At 43.3% G+C, this 18,219-nt stretch overlaps 1 protein-coding gene across 1 annotated transcript in view; it reads right to left on the reverse strand.

Moving 5' to 3' along the window:
- COL25A1 (collagen type XXV alpha 1 chain) overlaps positions 1 to 16,820 on the reverse strand; it is a 343,017-nt gene extending 326,197 nt beyond the window's left edge. The window contains exons 1-2 of the mRNA XM_054161728.1: positions 16,423 to 16,820; positions 15,507 to 15,576 (exon numbers count right to left, since the gene is read on the reverse strand). Coding sequence (XP_054017703.1) covers positions 15,507 to 15,576; positions 16,423 to 16,782 — 430 coding nt within the window. The 5' untranslated portion in view covers positions 16,783 to 16,820. The remainder of the gene's footprint in view (positions 1 to 15,506; positions 15,577 to 16,422) is intronic.
- Positions 16,821 to 18,219: the final 1,399 nt, after the last annotated feature.

The raw sequence follows: 18,219 nt of genomic DNA on the forward strand, positions 1-18,219 counted from the left end.
GCTTATTCTCTCAAAAAGCAGCTGAAAGGAAGGGAGGAGCAAGTATCTTAAGGGGGCCTACAAGAAAGCTGGTGAGGGACTTTAGGGCGTCAGGACTAGGGGGAACAGAAAAATAAATAGAAATGGGTAGATTCAGATTGGATGTTAGGAAGAAGTTCTTCCCCATGAGGGTGGTGAGACACTAGAACAGTTTGCCCAGGGAGGTGGTGGAAGCCCCATCTGTGGAGGTTTTTAAGGCCAGGCTGGATGTGACTCTGAGAAACCTGATCTAATGTGAAGTGTCCCTACCCATGGCAGGGGGGTTGGAACAGGATGATCCTTCAGGTCCCTTCCAACCCTAAAAATTCTATGATTCTTTGACTGTAAGTAAATGTCCACTTGCTGTGTCTATGAAAAGTGCATAGTCGCATCAGGAAGCAGCCATGCAACCTCACTTGGTGGGGATGAAAGTGTTGGTGTATTGTGCATGATTTTAAGTTGAGAAAACTATCCATCCATTTGTCATGAAAAGGACACCCTCCCTGCCCCACCATGAACCTTGCTATAGATTCCTCCCAGACTTTAAACTGGTGGCTGTGTGTCACAAAAAGTCCTCCTCAAGCCACTTTACTCAGCAGCTTTTTAGGGTTTAAACCAAAGTGACCGAACAAAAAGATGAATATGTCTGAACACTATGCAAAACAGAGATGTGACTGACTCTCTTTGCTATCTCCAACAGCACAGTGTAAAGGATGCTGAAAGCGGTCAAAGAGAGAGAATGCTTGGGTATCTGAAAGAAAGGCCACAATCTGAAGACAAGCCTGTCTTCATCTGAAAACAACTGTTCTTTAGAACCAGCAGGAATTTTCCCAGAGGGCCTGGGAAAAAAAAAAAAAAGGGGGGGGGGGGGGACGAAAGAAAAAAAAAAAAAAGGAAGAAGAAGAAAAAAAATATTAGGCTGCCCTACTCCCAGCCCAAGTGCTATTATTAGTAACTAAGTTAAACAATTACCATTCGTCTCAAAGTATGAGTAACGGCAACATAATCATAGTGTGCTCCACCAATCTTTTTTCTGTCAAGTCTCACACTTCACAAGGCAAACACACACGTGATGGGAAGATGTGGTCACTAGGCTACTGAGTCAAACACATAAACAGCATGCTTCAGGAAAAAAAAATAAGGAAAAATAAAGAAATCTGGGAGCATTAATGAAGTCTGGTTCTAGCAAAATGCTGGTCCATAGGAAGGATCAGATCTCAGGCTCTAGCTGTTGTCCTTCCTGCTCTACACAAAGAAGAAAATCAAGAGAGTTAGAGGACACAGTCTCAAGCTGTGCCAGGGGAGGTTCAGACTGGATGTTAAGAAATTCTTCACTAAGAGAGTGATTACCCATTAGAATGGGCTGCCTGATGAGGTGGTGGTGTCACCATCATTGGAGGTGTTTAGGGGGAGACCTGACAGGGTGCTTGGTTTAGTTGATTGGGTGGTATTGGATGATGGGTTGGACGCGATGAACTTGAAGGTCTCTTCCAACCTGGTCTATTCTATTCTATTCTATTCTATTCAGGGTTCAGTGCAACATGATCAAGCAAGGAGGAATGATAAGAGCTTTAGGAATAAATCAGATCCATCCCTGAGCCTTCAGGAATTCAACATCAACTTTTATGACAGACCATCAGTCCTGCCACTTTAATAGAAATAAATAACATGCAGAGTGTGGTTGGCTTTGAGAAGCACTTCTCTAACTCACCGGCAGCCAGCATGGGCACCATTTTCACATAGCTGCTTGTGTAGCATTACTACCAGAGACAAAAAAGAGTGATGCAGAACTGCAAAGAGTTATGATCCCCTGCTTAGGGAAGAATCTACTACTAGCTCACACTAGCTTCCATCTTCCTATAAATTCCTTTCTTTTCAGCTCCACACAGCAGGACAATACCCTCTGTAAGGAGGGCAACACCCAGGTCGTGCATTCTCCTTGATCACCATTTCTCAGGAGAAGCTGAGGGTGTGCAATGCCTACTTGCCTGTGCACATCGTCTAGGAAACAGCCCAGTTTCAGTTAAAATATATAAAACTATTCATGTGCCTGAAGTGATACACAGGTATATGTCAGGTCTGGTTCTTGTCAGTAAGAATTCCATTTAAAAGCTATTTTCACCTATCTTCAGTTAAAAGTAAAACAAGATTTGGACATCAGAAATTGAGGCATCTGAAGCTACTTCTATGCTCATGTTATTGATCTGAGCTGGCATTGCCCACCTGTTCAATTAAGAAGATTCTTCAGGCTTGGGTTATTTTTAAAACAAAAAACATCACTGAAAAAGAAAACAAAAAAAATCCCAAAAGGTTACTCCAGCTGTAAATTGATATTTTTGCACCTACTTTCACACATGCTGATTCATCAACCTAAGGGAAGAAGGAAGAGCAGTAATACAAGATGCCATTTCAATATCCTCAGAAAATGAACATACAGCTGCCAGCAATGACAATTCAATAGATTCCATCTGGTTATATCTTGATCAAAATTGAACACAGAAAGGTGATTACCAAATTTAAAAGAAAAGGAGAAGAATGCACTGCAGAAAAAGAAACGTCTGTTCTTCAAGAAAGTAACTTTATTCTAGATCATTAAAACTTTGTACTTGTCTTTGGCACACTTTGGTTAATATATTTATGTTGGATGGAAGAACTCAAATACGAAGACTTCCTACCCCACACCTTTACAGCCCTGTAAAGGAACACAATGACAATGTAGAACAGTTACTGTGCTTTCCCTTCTGTATTTCATTATGCATAATGTTTCCTCTAAAGTGCATTCCTTTCAACTTGCTATGAGAGCGGGGTTTTTTTCCAGAGTGTTCCGGTTATAATACACTTTGAAAACAGATTAATTTCTCCTTATTATCCTAAAATGGACTGGAATTGTTTAGAATGTAGCAAAAGACCACCTTGTAGCAGTGAATCAATTTTAAGAGAGGGAAAAAAAAAAAAACAGTGAGGTTTTTGGTCTTGCTCTATTCCTCCACCCTCTCTGCTGGTGCTTCAGTTTTCAAGGCTCATGCTTCTTTTTAACTGGCCAGTCCAACAGCTTATATACTGGCTCTTAATTGAATGTGCTAAAAGAAACTCCTCCTTCCACACATTAGGATATGGCTCAGCTTGAAATTCAGACTAAGGAATTATGCAAAGCTGTCCAAAAGTGAAATCCATGACTGTTGGATTTAAATACTAATCTCTTTTCACTCAGATTAGTCTCCCCACACTAAAGAAATGCAGTGCACTTACACGCTTGTTGCATTGGAAAAATACTTCATCTTCACATAGAGAAACATTTCCTGCCTTCTACAAATATGGCTGTCACCCTTACAAAGACACCAACTCTAAGTAAGTATTGACAATGGCTGTCCAAGCTCTGGTTCATTTTAAGCTGGTGCCATGCCACTGTGTCTTACAGGCACTCTGGTTCATCAGTATTCAGTTCATCAGTACTCCCAGCAACCACTTGGGAAACATATGCAAGATGACCCTTACTGAACTGTGACTTCTTCATAAGCACACAGATAGCTACAGCAAGTAGCTGTGATACCACTGCATTTCTAAGTGTCAACAAAAGCCATTCTCCTAGGTGCCTATTATTAACTGACACAAACAACTATCAAGTAGCCACTGGGACAGAGAACAAAGCAAAGCAAAGTTCAAGCTCAGCATGGCCCGAAGTAGCACCGTAACAATGACCCCATTTTGGTCTGCACTTGAGTATGTATGCACAGAGCACTTCTCTTGGCACAAGGGCTGAATTATGAGTCAGGAAGCTTTTCTACAGAAGTTTGAGCCAGCTATCCTGTCTGAGAGGTGAAGGGTGTGAAATCAATAGGGTATTAATCACTTCTGCATCAAGCTGAAGCAACAGTTCTCAACACTGGTCATCCTTTGACTGGCTGTAAGCTCTAGTAGTAGTAATGGAGGTGCAAATATTAAAGGAGCACTTGATAAAAAGCAGAAGAAGGCAAAAAGTCAGTACTGAGACTCTCCAGCCAACACTTAACTGTATTTTTCATAGCAATGCAATCAGAGCTTATCTAGATGTAAACTCTGTGACAGGAGAGGAGAATATTAATACACAGATGATGAAGTTTATCCTTTTAATCCCCTGCGGCCATCCCCCATGCTTCCCCTGAGAACATCAAGGGAATCAGAACAGGAACTTACTCAGAGTGTATGGACACAGGGTGGAGGAAGAGGAGGGGTGCCTTCAAGCAGCCGGTTCTCATATTCTTATGAGATTATTAGAGGAGCCAGCTAAAGGAAATACCTCCTCAGCTTAAGATGCATGCACTTTGACTTTCAGCACTCCAGTCCTCCATGAAAACCCTACTGTCATCCAGCTGAAGCACTGATATGCAAGAAACCTTACATCATTTCCTAGCAATACAACTGGTGTCACCAGCACAAGCTAAGACTTCATCTGTAGCCAGCTATGCTCTTGCTCTTACAGACTGTACATAATCTTAATCACAGAAGTAGCTTTTTGCAGAGTTTAGTGTCCTGCAAATTGCAGGGAGTTGTTCTGCTTTCAGATATGCATACACAAATCTATCCCTGTGATGGCAACAACCACCTCAATAAAAGATGTCTCCAATTTTCAATACAATTTCCTGGTTCAAAACTGTTTCTCTGTTCTCCACCTACATACTTTGAAGCACCAGGGTTTTAGTATCATCTTAAGCATAATGTGTCAAGAATGAGTTTATACTTATGGAAGGAATGTCAGTGATAAACTAAACTTTTAATGTACACTTCTGGCATGAAGTTTCTGTGCTATTATATCCACAGAAAGGACATTGAAAATATCAAGTGGAAGGTAAAAGAAATGCATTTTTTCTTAGGAGAGCATAAACTGCAAATGGTGGAACATCAAGGACCTTAAAACTTCTAATTTTCTAAAGTTTTCTTCCTGTGATATCTACAGTTTTTACTCCACAGCCTCCTGAGAGTATGCTTGAAAAGGATAGGAAGAGCCAAGGTCATGAGCTAATTGGTTCTGCCATTATTTTTTAAAAACAAAACACTTCCCTCCCACAAATCAGAGGAAGCACCTCCCAAGAACCAACAGACTCAAATGGTACCAAGAGTGGCATGAGCCAGCTGTGTCAGTCAGCGGAAAGCAGTGGATCAGCCACCTGGCTTTATGGAGGTTTTTCTTGCTATAGTGAGCTATATTCCTTGCTATGTCACTGTGACTCAACAGGCAGCCCATTGCATGTCCAAGTTATGGCAATGTGTGAAAGAATACCAAAAACATCTTACTGATATCTCACACAGTACAGTGTACTGCATTAAGAAGAGGACCAGAGATCAAAAGAAAGATCATTTGATGCCCTTCTCCTCAATATTTCTTCTGCTGAGCTTGTAGAAGAGCCACAGAGGGGCAAGGGAAGCTATGTAAAGGAACTCATGTCCCTCTTTATCACCTGTACAGCCTTCTTTTCAACTTTCCCATGAATCTGTGAATTTGTGATGCTCTCTTCATTGTGAGCCTAATTATCTTGCTTGCAAAGGTAAACATCTATGAAAAAAAATAAATCTGTTTGTCATATTCCTAAACCCCTACATTTAAATATTAAGCACTTTTTAAAAAATACAAAAATAATTTAAAATATTGTCTAATGTACTTGCCAAACACAAATGCAAGATTACTGGTTAGGCCACACCTTGAGTACTGTGTCCAGTTCTGGGCCCCTCAGTTTAAGAAGGACATTGAGACACTTGAATGTGTCCAGAGAAGGGCAACAAGGCTGGTGAGAGGCCTTGAGCACAAGCCCTATGAGGAGAGGCTGAGGGAGCTGGGATTGTTTAGCCTGGAGAAGAGGAGGCTCAGGGGTGACCTTATTGCTGTCTACAGCTACCTGAAGGGTGGTTGTAGCCAGAAGGGGGTTGGTCTCTTCTCCCAGGCAACCAGCACCAGAACAAGAGGACAGTCTCAAGATGCACCAGGGGAAGTTTAGGCTGGAGGTGAGGGGAAAGTTCTTCACTGAGAGAGTCAGTAACCATTGGAATGTGCTGCCCAGGGAGCTGGTGGAGTCACCATCCCTGGAGGTGTTCAAGAGGAGATTGGATGTGGCACTTGGTGCCATGGTTTAGTCATGAGGTCTTGGGTGACAGGTTGGACTTGATGATCTTTGAGGTCTCTTTCAACATTGGTGATTCTGTGATAAATCTTATGCCTAACACAGACTAAACTAAAAGTACCAATTTTAACAGACCTCCATCTACAGCCTTGTGTAATTCACCTGTACACACTCTAAAGAAAACTATACTTAACTTTACATTTGATATTTTCCTGCTCAATTTTTAAGGCAGTGTAGGACAAACTACCATTGCTCAAAAGCTACAGTGCTTCTTGATTGAGCATGTCGAATGTGGTAGTTTTAGCAGGCAGTAGTGTTTATGTTGGGGGGAATTTTCAACCCACCACATCTAAGCAGAAGTCTCTGCAATCACTGTATTGATTTTCAGAACCTTCTAAAAGACAAAATAACAGCCCAGTTTTATCACCTCTCTTATTACACTGTTACACTTTTTCTTCATTCCATTTATTGCTTCTTTTCCCTGCAAAGGGCCATTATCACATCTCTGATAATTCTAAGAATGTATAATTCTAGGTTGACATGGGTGAGTAATAACTTCACATATCTTCAAAAAGCTCTCCAGGCATCATCACCTGTTTCAAGTCTTTCCAAGCACAAGAAGAAACGATTCTCCAGAAACATGCATGCAGTATTTACAACTGCATGTAAATCCCTGCTCCTACGTATGCTCCTGCATAGGTCTGCACAGATACATGAGAATCAATTTTAATATAACACACTACCCACATCCCACTCACCCCCAAAACAAAACAAAACAAAAAAGAAAGGACTGCAGAGAGGAGCAGAAAGGACAAGTTTTATAGCATTCATCACAAACAATAGAGTCTTCCTCTGTAGATAAAAAGCTGTTTTGAGATCTGATTCTCATTGTGAACATCAAAGATGGGACAAATGGTTCACTTATAAAATTGTAGAACTGTTTCAGTTGAAAAAGACCTTTAAAATAATTTAGTCCTTGACCCTTATTTTCCTTACAAATAAGGTATCTTGCCTGGTAAGAACTAGGCAACTTACAGAAATATTTAAATAGTAGCTTATTTTTGTTGAGGCACAGCTATGCATTGGCAATGTCTTCCACTACACATTTACCTACTCACAGAGCAACACATGTGGTATAGGTTGAGAACTAAATGTCCCGTCATGGAGAAAGTCCTCCAGAAGTACCAGAGAGTGCAAAAGGATGGATAGTCCTCAGGGGGTGGACACAGGACATCGCAATTCTTGTTATTCCATCCCATCATCCAGCAATCTCTGTATTACCAGACATCACAGCCAGTTGTCCCTCTTTCTCCTTGCTCTCTGCTGCTAGCACAGCAGCTGTTCTCTCTCTTGGTTTGGGGGGTAGTTTGTGGCCTTGGCTGGCAAGCTCATTTCTTGGTGTGCAATTTTGGCCTAGCATGGGGGGCAGTGAGGCTTAGGCAGGGGGCATCGTGGCCTGGTAGCCCTGTCCTAGTGCAGGGGGAGGGTTTTGAAGGTTTTGACGTAGTGAGGCTTGGCAGGTCCAGGTGGAGAACTGGCCTGAGGATGAATATGATTTCTGTATATATTTGTAAATAGCATTTCCTTTAATCTCCAGTTCTATGAGAGTGTTTTTATTTTACACCTGTGGGGTAAAATATTTTCTGTCCTTTAGCCCTGGGCAGCTCGTGGCTCAAATGGGGACAACATTTTTAACTGAGGAAACTATTTACATGAGGCTGCTGGTCTTCATCATAAAAATTAAGGCACATCCAACAACTTGTTGAGCCATGACTGACTAGACACTGCAGTTATGAACTACATGAAAGGAAATACCTGACAAGGATGGCCTAGATACATTTGCTCCAGAGCCCAGAAGCATGAATAAGATGATCTCCTGGGGTATCAACCTGACCTGTAATTCTCAAGATATTCAAGTCTGTGTGGATTAAAATTAGCTGTATTTACATGCAAGGTATATATGAATCCTGCACTTTCAAGTTTGGCACTCAGTTCTGAAAATTTGTCTTGACATTTATTTTTATTAAGCTCTCACAAACATCTTCTTCTGCTTAGCATAATCTCATGAAAAAAAAATGAGCAGATGAGTTTAAGCAGGCACTGCTCTGGTTAAGTAAAGTCTGGTTAGTCAAAACATGACAGTCCACAAGCTTCCAATAAACGAGCCTGCAGCATCTTTTTCACTATTGTGTGCATTATCTATACAATTAAAGCTTCAGCTTGCAGTAAGAGCAAAAAAAGTTTCTTCCAGCCTGCATTATTCTGTGCCATCTTACATCCAGGAGTTGGTGGAGTCACCACCATTGGAGGTATTTAGGAGGAGACTTGATAGGGTGCTTGGTTGAATGGTTTAGTTGATTATGTGGTGTTGGATGATGGGCTGGATGCGATGATCTTGAAGGTCTCTTCCAACTTGGTCTCTTCTCTTCTCTTCTCTTCTCTTCTCTTCTCTTCTCTTCTCTTCTCTTCTCTTCTCTTCTCTTCTCTTCTCTTCTCTTCTCTTCTCTTCTCTTCTCTTCTCTTCTCTCTTTTTAATAGTTCTGAGTTCCTTTGTAGCTGCCTTAGAAAATCAACTGAAACTATAAAGGGGAAGAGTGCTGTGTGTAGATGGGCCTTCCTGAAGAGGCTGCAGTTGGCAACATGACTCAAGATATATGTATGTTCAGGTAAGATGAATGATTTCACAGGGTTGTTAACTTCAATATACTAATTATATGATCCCATCTGATAACTTAAAAGGCTCTATAAAAACAGCTTCTGCCAGTCACATTATTTTCAAAGCCAGTTGATTTTTACTCCAGTAAGTATACCCAAAAAGAAATAAATAAATATATAGACAGGTGAGATGCAGCTAGTAAATTCGGAAGGGAGTTGGAAGGAGAATGAGTGCTGTAATGCAGGTGCATTCTGGCAAAATATTCCCAAGAACCCACTAACCTTTAAGGAAAGGTATTTCTGAGCAGAACTCAGTTAACCAAGCTTTAGAATACATACATATCATAGAATACATAGAATACATAGAATAAACCAGGTTGGAAGAGACCTTCAAGATCATCGCGTCCAACCCATCAACCAATCCAACTCCGCCCAAGCAACTAACCCACAGCACCAAGTACCCCGTCAAGTCTTCTCCTAAAAACCTCCAGTGATGGTGACTCCACCACCTCCCCAGGCAGCCCATTCCAATGTGCAATCACTCTTTCTGTATAGAACTTTTTCCTAACATCCAGCCTGAACCTCCCCTGGCGCAGCCTGAGACTGTGTCCTCTTGTTCTGGTACTGCTTGCCTGGGAGAAGAGACCAACATCCGTCTGTCTACAACCTCCCTTCAGGTAGTTGTAGAGAGTAATAAAGACTCCTTAAGGAAACAGATGTGCATATTAACAATTTAAGAAAGATTTTTTTTAAATAAATAAATAAAAGAAGGAAAAAAGTGCAAACATGCACACTAAAAGCATTGTTCCAGAAGTGGGCTGAATGTCCACTCCTCACACTGCAAGACTGGCTGGACTTGAACTGCTTTGACACTTCAGCAGTTTGAGATGGACAGATGCCACATGGAGGGAAATCTGAGAACATATATAAGAACATATAATCTGTGTTCTTATATTAATCTTGCAATAAAAGAACAGCTAATGCAAATAATCAAACCTTCCTTTTAATATGTCTTGTTTGACAAAACTGTGCAAGTTCAACAAATGTGGTTTCAAGTCATAGACAAACCTTTTATTAAAAACACTCTTGTGGTCAAATCAACCTTTGTTACACCACCACTGACATCAATAATATTACAAAAGGCAGAAATCTGGTGCAGCCTGCTGTCAATCAGCTCTCCTTTCAGCCACGTTATGTTTCATTCATCATGCTGCACCTCCTTACCCAGAGGGAAGGGAATTAAAAAGGTCACATCTTAGCCAATAAAATATATTTAGCTACTCTGTGGGGAGAAAACAGTATCTCTAATCAGTCATCCAAACAAGACTACAGACTACCCAGAAGGTTGCATGCTGCTGCACATCAATAAACATCTTTATCTCGGAACTGAAATGAAAAATATCAGACCAGTGAAGGTATGAAAAGGGAACTCAAAGCCCTGTCAGAAAAATTACAAAATTAGGGCTGAGCACTGCATTCAGCAAACAGATGATACAGACATGGCAGAAATAAGTAGTGCTGGGAGCTAGGTTCAGATAGCATGCTCTGGAATTTTAAGTTACAGAGAAAAACAGTTTGGATACTTTCTGCATCTATCTGTATGTTCTTTTGGGTCTCTCCACTGGTAAACACCTAAGTCAGCTCCTCTTTTCCTTACCTCTTCAGTCTCTACAGAACTGCTTCACTGTATTTTTTTTAATGTTTGTTTTGTTTTTTTTTAAACTGATACCCTGCTGGTATCCATTTCAGGATTCCTTTAATCCCCCAAATTGATTTCTCCTCCATTCTTTCAGCCTCAGTAATAAAAATGCTCCAGGAAACACTCCTGATGGAACACATGGAAATAAGAAAGAGTGCCTAAATTGTACTTCCACAGCACATCAAAATAAACATTATGTGCTTAAGAAGACAAAAACAGCACTGTGATGCTAAGGAAATATATTTATATTTGCTGTCCATGCTGCTACCAAAATACATATAGCAGACATCCTCTTATTGAAGAACTGTAGCTGTAGAACACAGTTTTCCCACTAGAATTACTATAGCCAGAATAATACCAACTGGCATTCTCTATCCTCCCCAAAATCTCTTGGCTTACGGCATTTCATCTCCTGACTGAATAGGTTTATGTGTACATACAACTACACTGAAACAAGCTGTAGAACCTGATCACGGCAAATTGCATAGTGAAACGGGAAGCACATCCAATGCCAAACCATAAAACTCTGAAAGACTGGAACAGAGAATCAAAATAACATGATTACAAAACCAGCACAAAATAGCTGGCTAAGAAAGAAGAATGATGACAGTGTCCATGCCTGGAAAAGGTTTGAAGGCACAGGTATCTGAACACAAGAGGAACAAAAATGCAGGCTACTTAATGGAAAAATTACAAGAGAAAGAGCAAAGGAAGAAATATTGCCTGTGACACAAAAGAAAAACAAAAGTAAATGTATTTGGTCAACTTTGCCAAGTACCCACCAGTGAATTTTAGATAATGTTTGGGGGAGAAAAAGAAGAAGGCGAAAAACAAACAAAAACAAACCCAAAACATACCAAAAACCAAGAAACCACACCAAAAAAACAAACAAACCATAGACAATTTCACATACACAGTGTGTAGTACCAGAGATAAACAACACCTCTTATGCAACTTATCCTTTGTCAATGCAGGCTCAAAGAAATGTAAAGCATACAAGCATTCCTACTTACATAATACTGGGACTTGTTTGTTTGTTTTGTTGTTGTTGTTTGGGGGTGTCTTTAAAGAAATAAATACATTAGAAATGTCTTCCTCAAAAGAAAAGGGGGAAAAGAAAAAAAGGCCATTACCCCTCAAAACTGGCCCAAATAATCATGCAGAACTGTACACAATCACCTGCTAGTCCTTCTATTGACCAGCTTTGTACTTTCTGTATTATCAGGACTCCTAGTCCTGTTGATATCGTCTGATTCCAGGAGCAGACTCTAAGGACCACTTACAGAATGAGACATCATGGCACATGACCACAAGTGTCAAAACTTGACCCTTACAGTATTTAAAGGATTGATTCACTAAAACTTGCAAGCACGTTTTTACTGAAAGGATTCTCAAACACTGGAACAGGATCCCCATGGAGGTAGTTAAATCCCCATCCCTGGAGGGGTTTAAAAGACACAGAGATATGGCACTGAGGAACGTGGTTTAACACCAGACTTGAAAGTGTTAGATAATGGTTGGATTCAATGGCCTTAAAGGTCTTTTCCAAACAAAACAATTCTGTGATTCCGTATGTCCATCTCTGCTGACGTCTACAGGTCCCAGGTACATATGTGATTGCTTTCTGGAAGAAGAAAGTCTGAAGAATCTAGAAAAAGCTATGAATTTCTCAAAACTCTAATGAATTTGGAGCACTCCTGTGCTTTCCGCACATGTTACTCTTTCCACACAGTGTACTTCTTGGCATTTGGTAAGAAGCATCCAGCACTGCTTGACTGTTCCTCATAAAAGCTGATCACGTTCCCACAGCCATTTAAAGGATGATCCAAATGCCTGAAATAATTATCTGCTTTTTTGTTCATCCTGCCCAGTAGAGAAACATTGATTTACAATATATAATAAATCTTGCAAGGGAAACTTAATTTATTATGTTTAAAATAATTTTAACCTCTCTGTTTGCCCCTTAGTCCTCTGTAGAGAAGGCAGCACTAGTTGCAAGCATGGGATTGAAGCTGGCACTCTTGTTAGAGCTGAGGTAATTTAAGAGGAATGTTAGCAAGACTTTACTTTTCAAACTTTATTACTCTGCTTTAAGAGGAAGAATGCCTGCTATTGTCATTTCAAAAATATTTACAAAACCTTTAGTGTCTGGGTTTAGTGCTGCAGAATTAAAATCAAAACTCATGCTTCTTTTATAAGAAAACAGAGAATGATAATTAGGGGTGAAAAAAGAGAAAAATAAAACAACCAACCACCAAACACAGAACCACTCTTCACTCTAGACAAAGTTCAAGGCTGCTGTTGAATTAAGAGGAGCTACATGTGGACAGCTCTGCAAGCTGTGAGCAGTGGTGAATCTGGCCGCCTTAGGTATCCAAGTCATTCAAACCCAGTTTCCTTTGAACGTGCAAGTTCCTACTATGGAGAGTCACAAGGGGATGAACATCTCCAGCTAATGAGATCTACACCCGTTGCATAACTTTAATCCTAAATCAGAGGCCACATTCTCACACTCCTGTCTGCAGACAGAATTGCCCTCTCTCCTTTTGGTAGAGAACAATGTAAATCTATTTTTAAATAATCTTTATTTCTCTTTAAAGAGCAGGATGATGGAAACAGCCTTGGTGGCAATTTGGCCAAGGCCTTTTCTCACAGCACGGGGATGTTTCAAAAATCACCTCTGAATCATGAAGACCTTCCAAAATCATCTCTAATAGACATGAGTTTTATTATTACAGAAACACAGGGAAGAAATGCAGAAGCTGAGCAGAATAAAGCAGTAAAAGGGAACCATGTGGGGAAGTAAAGAGGCAATTTACTCTTTGGCTTCATGAATAGCAGGCAATAGAAAAACCACTGAGTTTCCATGATACTTTTCCTATTAAACCAAATGCCTTGCTGAACACAGTAGTCCAAATTTGTAGTAGCAACATTAAGGATGAAAATAAAAGCTCATCCTGTCCAGCTGAAAAGGAATTGTAACAAACAAAGTGAGCCAGATGAAGAAACAGCAATTTATTTGCTCTGTCCCCTGCTGCTCTGCTGAGTGCTTGCTGTTAGGAAGGGGTGGTACTCGGATGGCAGCGCACTCAGCCCTTGTTCTCTCAGACAAGGCTCCCAAGACGATGCCATTTTGAGGTACACACCTGTCCACTGGCAACAAGCATGAGAGCATCAGCTCCTTTTAAGCTGTCCAAAAGGAGGCTATCACATGGCAACATCTTTCAGCTACTACAAAACTTGCTTCCAAACTGAAATAGCTACCCAGAGGTGAAAAGCTCCATATCACATTTCTAATCCCCAAACCAGATAGTCCTCCCTGCTTCCCTGCCTTTATTTTTTTAATTGTATTGTAACAATTCATCTAAGTTTTCATGATCTTGTGAATCTTGATCTCTTGACAGTGTTTCCCAGGTTTATTCTGACTTTCATCTGGTGAGGATTATTACAATGCCTGTGAGAAATATTCTGTTGCCCATTATCTGTTTGATAAAACACACTTCTGAAGAAAAAAATGGTCAGATAAAAATTGGTATAATGTGGAGCTCTAGTGGTAGTGGGGAAGTAAAGCAATGAACGACACCAGCTGTGAGAAAGTAGATGCTGACCTTTAGTACGAAACAGTGAGCAAAAACATTGTAACAGATGAATTTAAAAGGAGAAGGGAAAGGGAGACAGCTTAACATCAAGTTGAACACTTCAGGCTTGCAGAATACATCTCTGCATACAAGCAGCCCTCACTTTTAGTACACCAACCTGAATCTTCTATCGCAGTTAAGCAACGGAATAATATCAGCCCTGTACATTCATTTAAAGGGAAAAAAAAACCATAAATATACATATATATATACACATATATATATGCACACACACACATATATATATACACGTAGTACAGCAGAAAAACAATGTTCTTCACCAAACTAGATGGAAGCTGAGTAATTCTATGCACCTTTAAAACAGTCCTTGTCATATATACTGTCCTTTTCATGCTAGCCATGGTAACTCCAATACCAGACACGAAATATTCTGCTTTCAGTTTTATCACCAGCAAAATACTGTATGAACCACTCTAGTCAATTTTAACACCAAAATGCAGTAGTCCTTTCAGGCTGATGAGTTCAGCAGGCATTAAATCCTAAATTAGAAGAGCTCCTTCCTTTTATACACAGGACCATGACACATCCTATTTGCAAACATCACCACCCTAAGTCTTGTTGACAGCCAATATTCCACCTGTAAAGATGTTTTTCATGTAGAGTGACAGGATATGCAAAACCTACAGTGCATCTAGTGGGCTTCAGCACACAGAGCATGCTGGAATTCCTGCATCACCCCGAGAAACACTGGCATTATATCCTTAACTCCCAAGACACCATTTGAACTTGGACATCTGTTAGCAGAAGTTTGTAAGGCTAAAGCAAGACTGACAGTTATCGGTCTGTCAAAAAGCAGCAGGAAAACCACAGTGGTACAGTGTGTGTACCAACAATCAATCCCATGGGTGTACTGGATGCTCTGTTTGTGTGAACACTCAGTTTTGAACCCTCAGTGTAAAACCTGCAGTCCCTTCATTGGGGAATTCCTTTCATCCAAGAAAAGTGAGACTGAAAACCTCTTGCATACATTGCTGCTAACTCGCAATGGACTCTCCACTTATTTCATTACAAGTTATAAATTGTTTGGTATTTTTGGTAAGAATTTTTGATCTACTACCCAAGCAGAGCATACTCTGGCTCAATGCTATCCCATTTAAGACAGAATACCTTTCTTCTTGCCAGGGTAAATCATTAACCTCTTCATAAGTGTTACTGTTTAGCATCACCCAGCCTAACCAGGGGTTTTAACTAGCATTCATTCCATTCCAGGGGTACAGTGGAGACAGATGGTGCTGGGTTTTACACCTTTCCCACTCAAGGTGCAACTGTTGATTGAAGATAAACCTCCTGGGTCTGACTTACAGGTATTCAAAAAACATGGGATACCAAAACCCTGCCAAGTGACAAGGCTCAGAGAGCAGATTTCCACGCTGTGTCCATTACCTGGTGGGCAGTTGCACTCTGGAGGCGCTTCTCTCACTACACGTAGCTTTGCCAAGTGCTCGTAGGATTTCTGTAGGCAAGAGAAGCGAGGTGAGGGCACTCACTCAGCTACCTCACCGTGTCTCAGCCAACGCTCCCAACCAGCTAGGACACAGACTGGAGTTTACTGATATTCTATAGGCTGTGCAACCAGCGAGTACTTCTTCACTTGGCCTCAGCCCAAGGTGTCTCACGGACCTTTCCTCCACCCCCACAACAACAAAAACAAGCTGACACCACCAGCTCTCTCCCACAAGTGCCTCCTCGGTTGTCTGGGGGGTGGGGGGAGTTGTGGATTTGTGTGTGTGTATTAGATTTTTTTTTGTTGTGATTGATTTGGGGTTTTAAATATTTTTTCCATTGGTTTTGTTTTGTGGTTTTGTTTTGTTTTGGGTGTGGACTTTTTGTTGTTCTTGGGGGGGTTGGTTTTTTTGGGTTGGGGTTTTATTGGTTGGGGTTTCGTTGTGTTTTGGGAGGGGTTTTTGTTTGTAGTTTTGGGATTTCGGGGTTTGTTTGGGCGTTTTGGGGGGTTGTGGTTGGTGGGGGTTGCGGGGTTTGGTGGGTTTGTTTGGTTTGAGTAACGCAGGAATTGAGGATCGGGCACAGCGGCAAGTTACAGAGGAGAAAAGCATCGATGGCATCCATGCGAGGGTTACCTCGAGCCTCTCCAGCCCTCCGGCCCCTAGCAGTCGGGGGCACTCTCCGCCCCGCTTCTCAGAACCCCGAGGATGCGGGCTCCCTTTCCCAGTTTTTCCCCCACCGCCTAGCCGCTCTGGCTGCCGCGTTCCTCTCCTCTGCCGGCTTCCCATCGCCCCGTTCCCAGCACACACACACAGCCCGGCTGAGCGCAGCCACCTCCCCGTCCCGTCCCGCACACCTGGGCGAGAAGTCGCTCCACTTTCTCCTGCATCATTGCGTTCAGCTGCTCCAGGGAAAAGCCGGGCAGCGGCGGGAGCGGGGCGGCGGCAGAGAACCCCCCTCGGGTTCCCTCGATGGCCGCGACCCTAGCCTGGAGGTCGCTGGTCCGCACCCCCAGGTAGAGGCAGGAGGCAGCCGCCAAGGTGGAGAGGAGAGCGGCCAGCGCCGAGCCGCACGGCCCAGCCCGCCGCGGGCACCGCTGCCCGCCGCAGCCCTGCTTCCCGCTGCCATCCTGTCCTGCGGCTCCGCGGCTCTTCCCCGGCGTGCTCCGGCACCCTTCAGCTGCGGCTGCCGGCATCTCCTTCCCTCCGCCTCCCATGGAGGCACCGAGTTTACAAACAGCGGCAACAAAAAATTAATAGCGATAAAGTACGAGAGGAAAAAATAAATAATAATAATAATAAAAAAGACAATTTAAAAAAAAATAATAATAAGACAAAACGCTGTGAGTGGGAGCAAAGCCTGGCACCGGCTCACACACTTTGAAGGCGAAGCGACCCAGCCGCCCGGCAGCGGGTCGCGACTCAGCCCTGCGGCGATGGAGGGAGGGGGATAGGGAGGGAAGAGGGAGGTGAGGAGCCAAAAATCGGCAGCAGGGCTGGGTGTGGGACGAGCCCCCGCGGCTTCCACCCTTCCTTGGGAGTGCGCAGCGTGCTCTGCAAGCGACTTGCCACTTGTCAGAGGGGTTTTCAGGCGCGGGGCGGGAGGCGCTTCGCCCCCCCAGCCCCGGCACCAACCTCACGCCTCCAGCTCTCCTCCCCCCCACCGCCGCTGCCAGACTTGTTGCTCCCCCTCCACCTGCCTGCCCCGGCGCCCAGCAGCCAGGCGGGGACAGCCCGCAGGCGGCCGGCAGCCGCGTCGCCCCCGCCGGCAGGCAAACCCCTGCCCCTGCCAGCCGCCCGGCCGAGCCCCCGCCCGCCGGCCCAACCTCCCCGCCGCCATTAGCATAATGTATTCACCTAGGCGGGGGAGCCGGCTGGGGAGCTGGCTGGGCGCGGTGTGTGCAGGGAGAGCGGGGCGGCAGGCTGGTCGAGTCGGGGGTTGCTGGGGGTGCCGCGGCCCCGGGCGGGGTTCAGCCGCCGGCAGGAGGTAGCGGGGAAGGGGCCGCACTGAGCGGCCTGGCCGGTGAGGGAAGTTATGGGGAGCCGCACTGATTTATGGCGTTTATGGCTGTCATGCCCCCGGCCCGGGCGTAAAGCACCGGCACAGCTCTGCCCTCCCAGGGTTTTTACGAAGCGCGGAGGATAAGCGGATGCAGGTCAGTATCCGGCCCTGGGCAGGTAGAGAGGGCTGGGTCCCAAAGGGACATGAGGAACTATCTCCCCGCAGCACGGGGGTCAGTTTCATTCAATTTCAGTAATTTTTCTTTCTGGTTATTTACTAAGTTGCCTCACTCGCTGTCAGCGAATGGTAGGGGTTGGAAAGGACCTCTGAAGGTCATGAATCTAGTCCAACCACCCTGCCATAGCAGAATCACCTGGAGTAAATCACACAGGAACACGTCCAGGTGGATTTAGAATGCCTCCAGAGAAGGAGACTCCACAACCTCTCTGGGCAGCCTGGTCCGGTGTTTCAGCACCCTCAAAGCAAACAAGTTTTCCCTAAGTTTTGCCTTATGCTTAAATGAAACCTCCTGTGTTCTAGTTTGTACCCATTGACCCCATGCCCTATCACTAGGCACCAATGGAAAGAGCCTGGCTCAATCCTCTTGACCCCCATACTTTAGATACTCATAAGCATTTGGAAGATGCTCTCT

Source organism: Dryobates pubescens, chromosome 1 (genome assembly GCF_014839835.1).
Source record: "Dryobates pubescens isolate bDryPub1 chromosome 1, bDryPub1.pri, whole genome shotgun sequence".
In the NCBI taxonomy this organism is placed as follows: Eukaryota; Metazoa; Chordata; class Aves; order Piciformes; family Picidae; genus Dryobates; species Dryobates pubescens.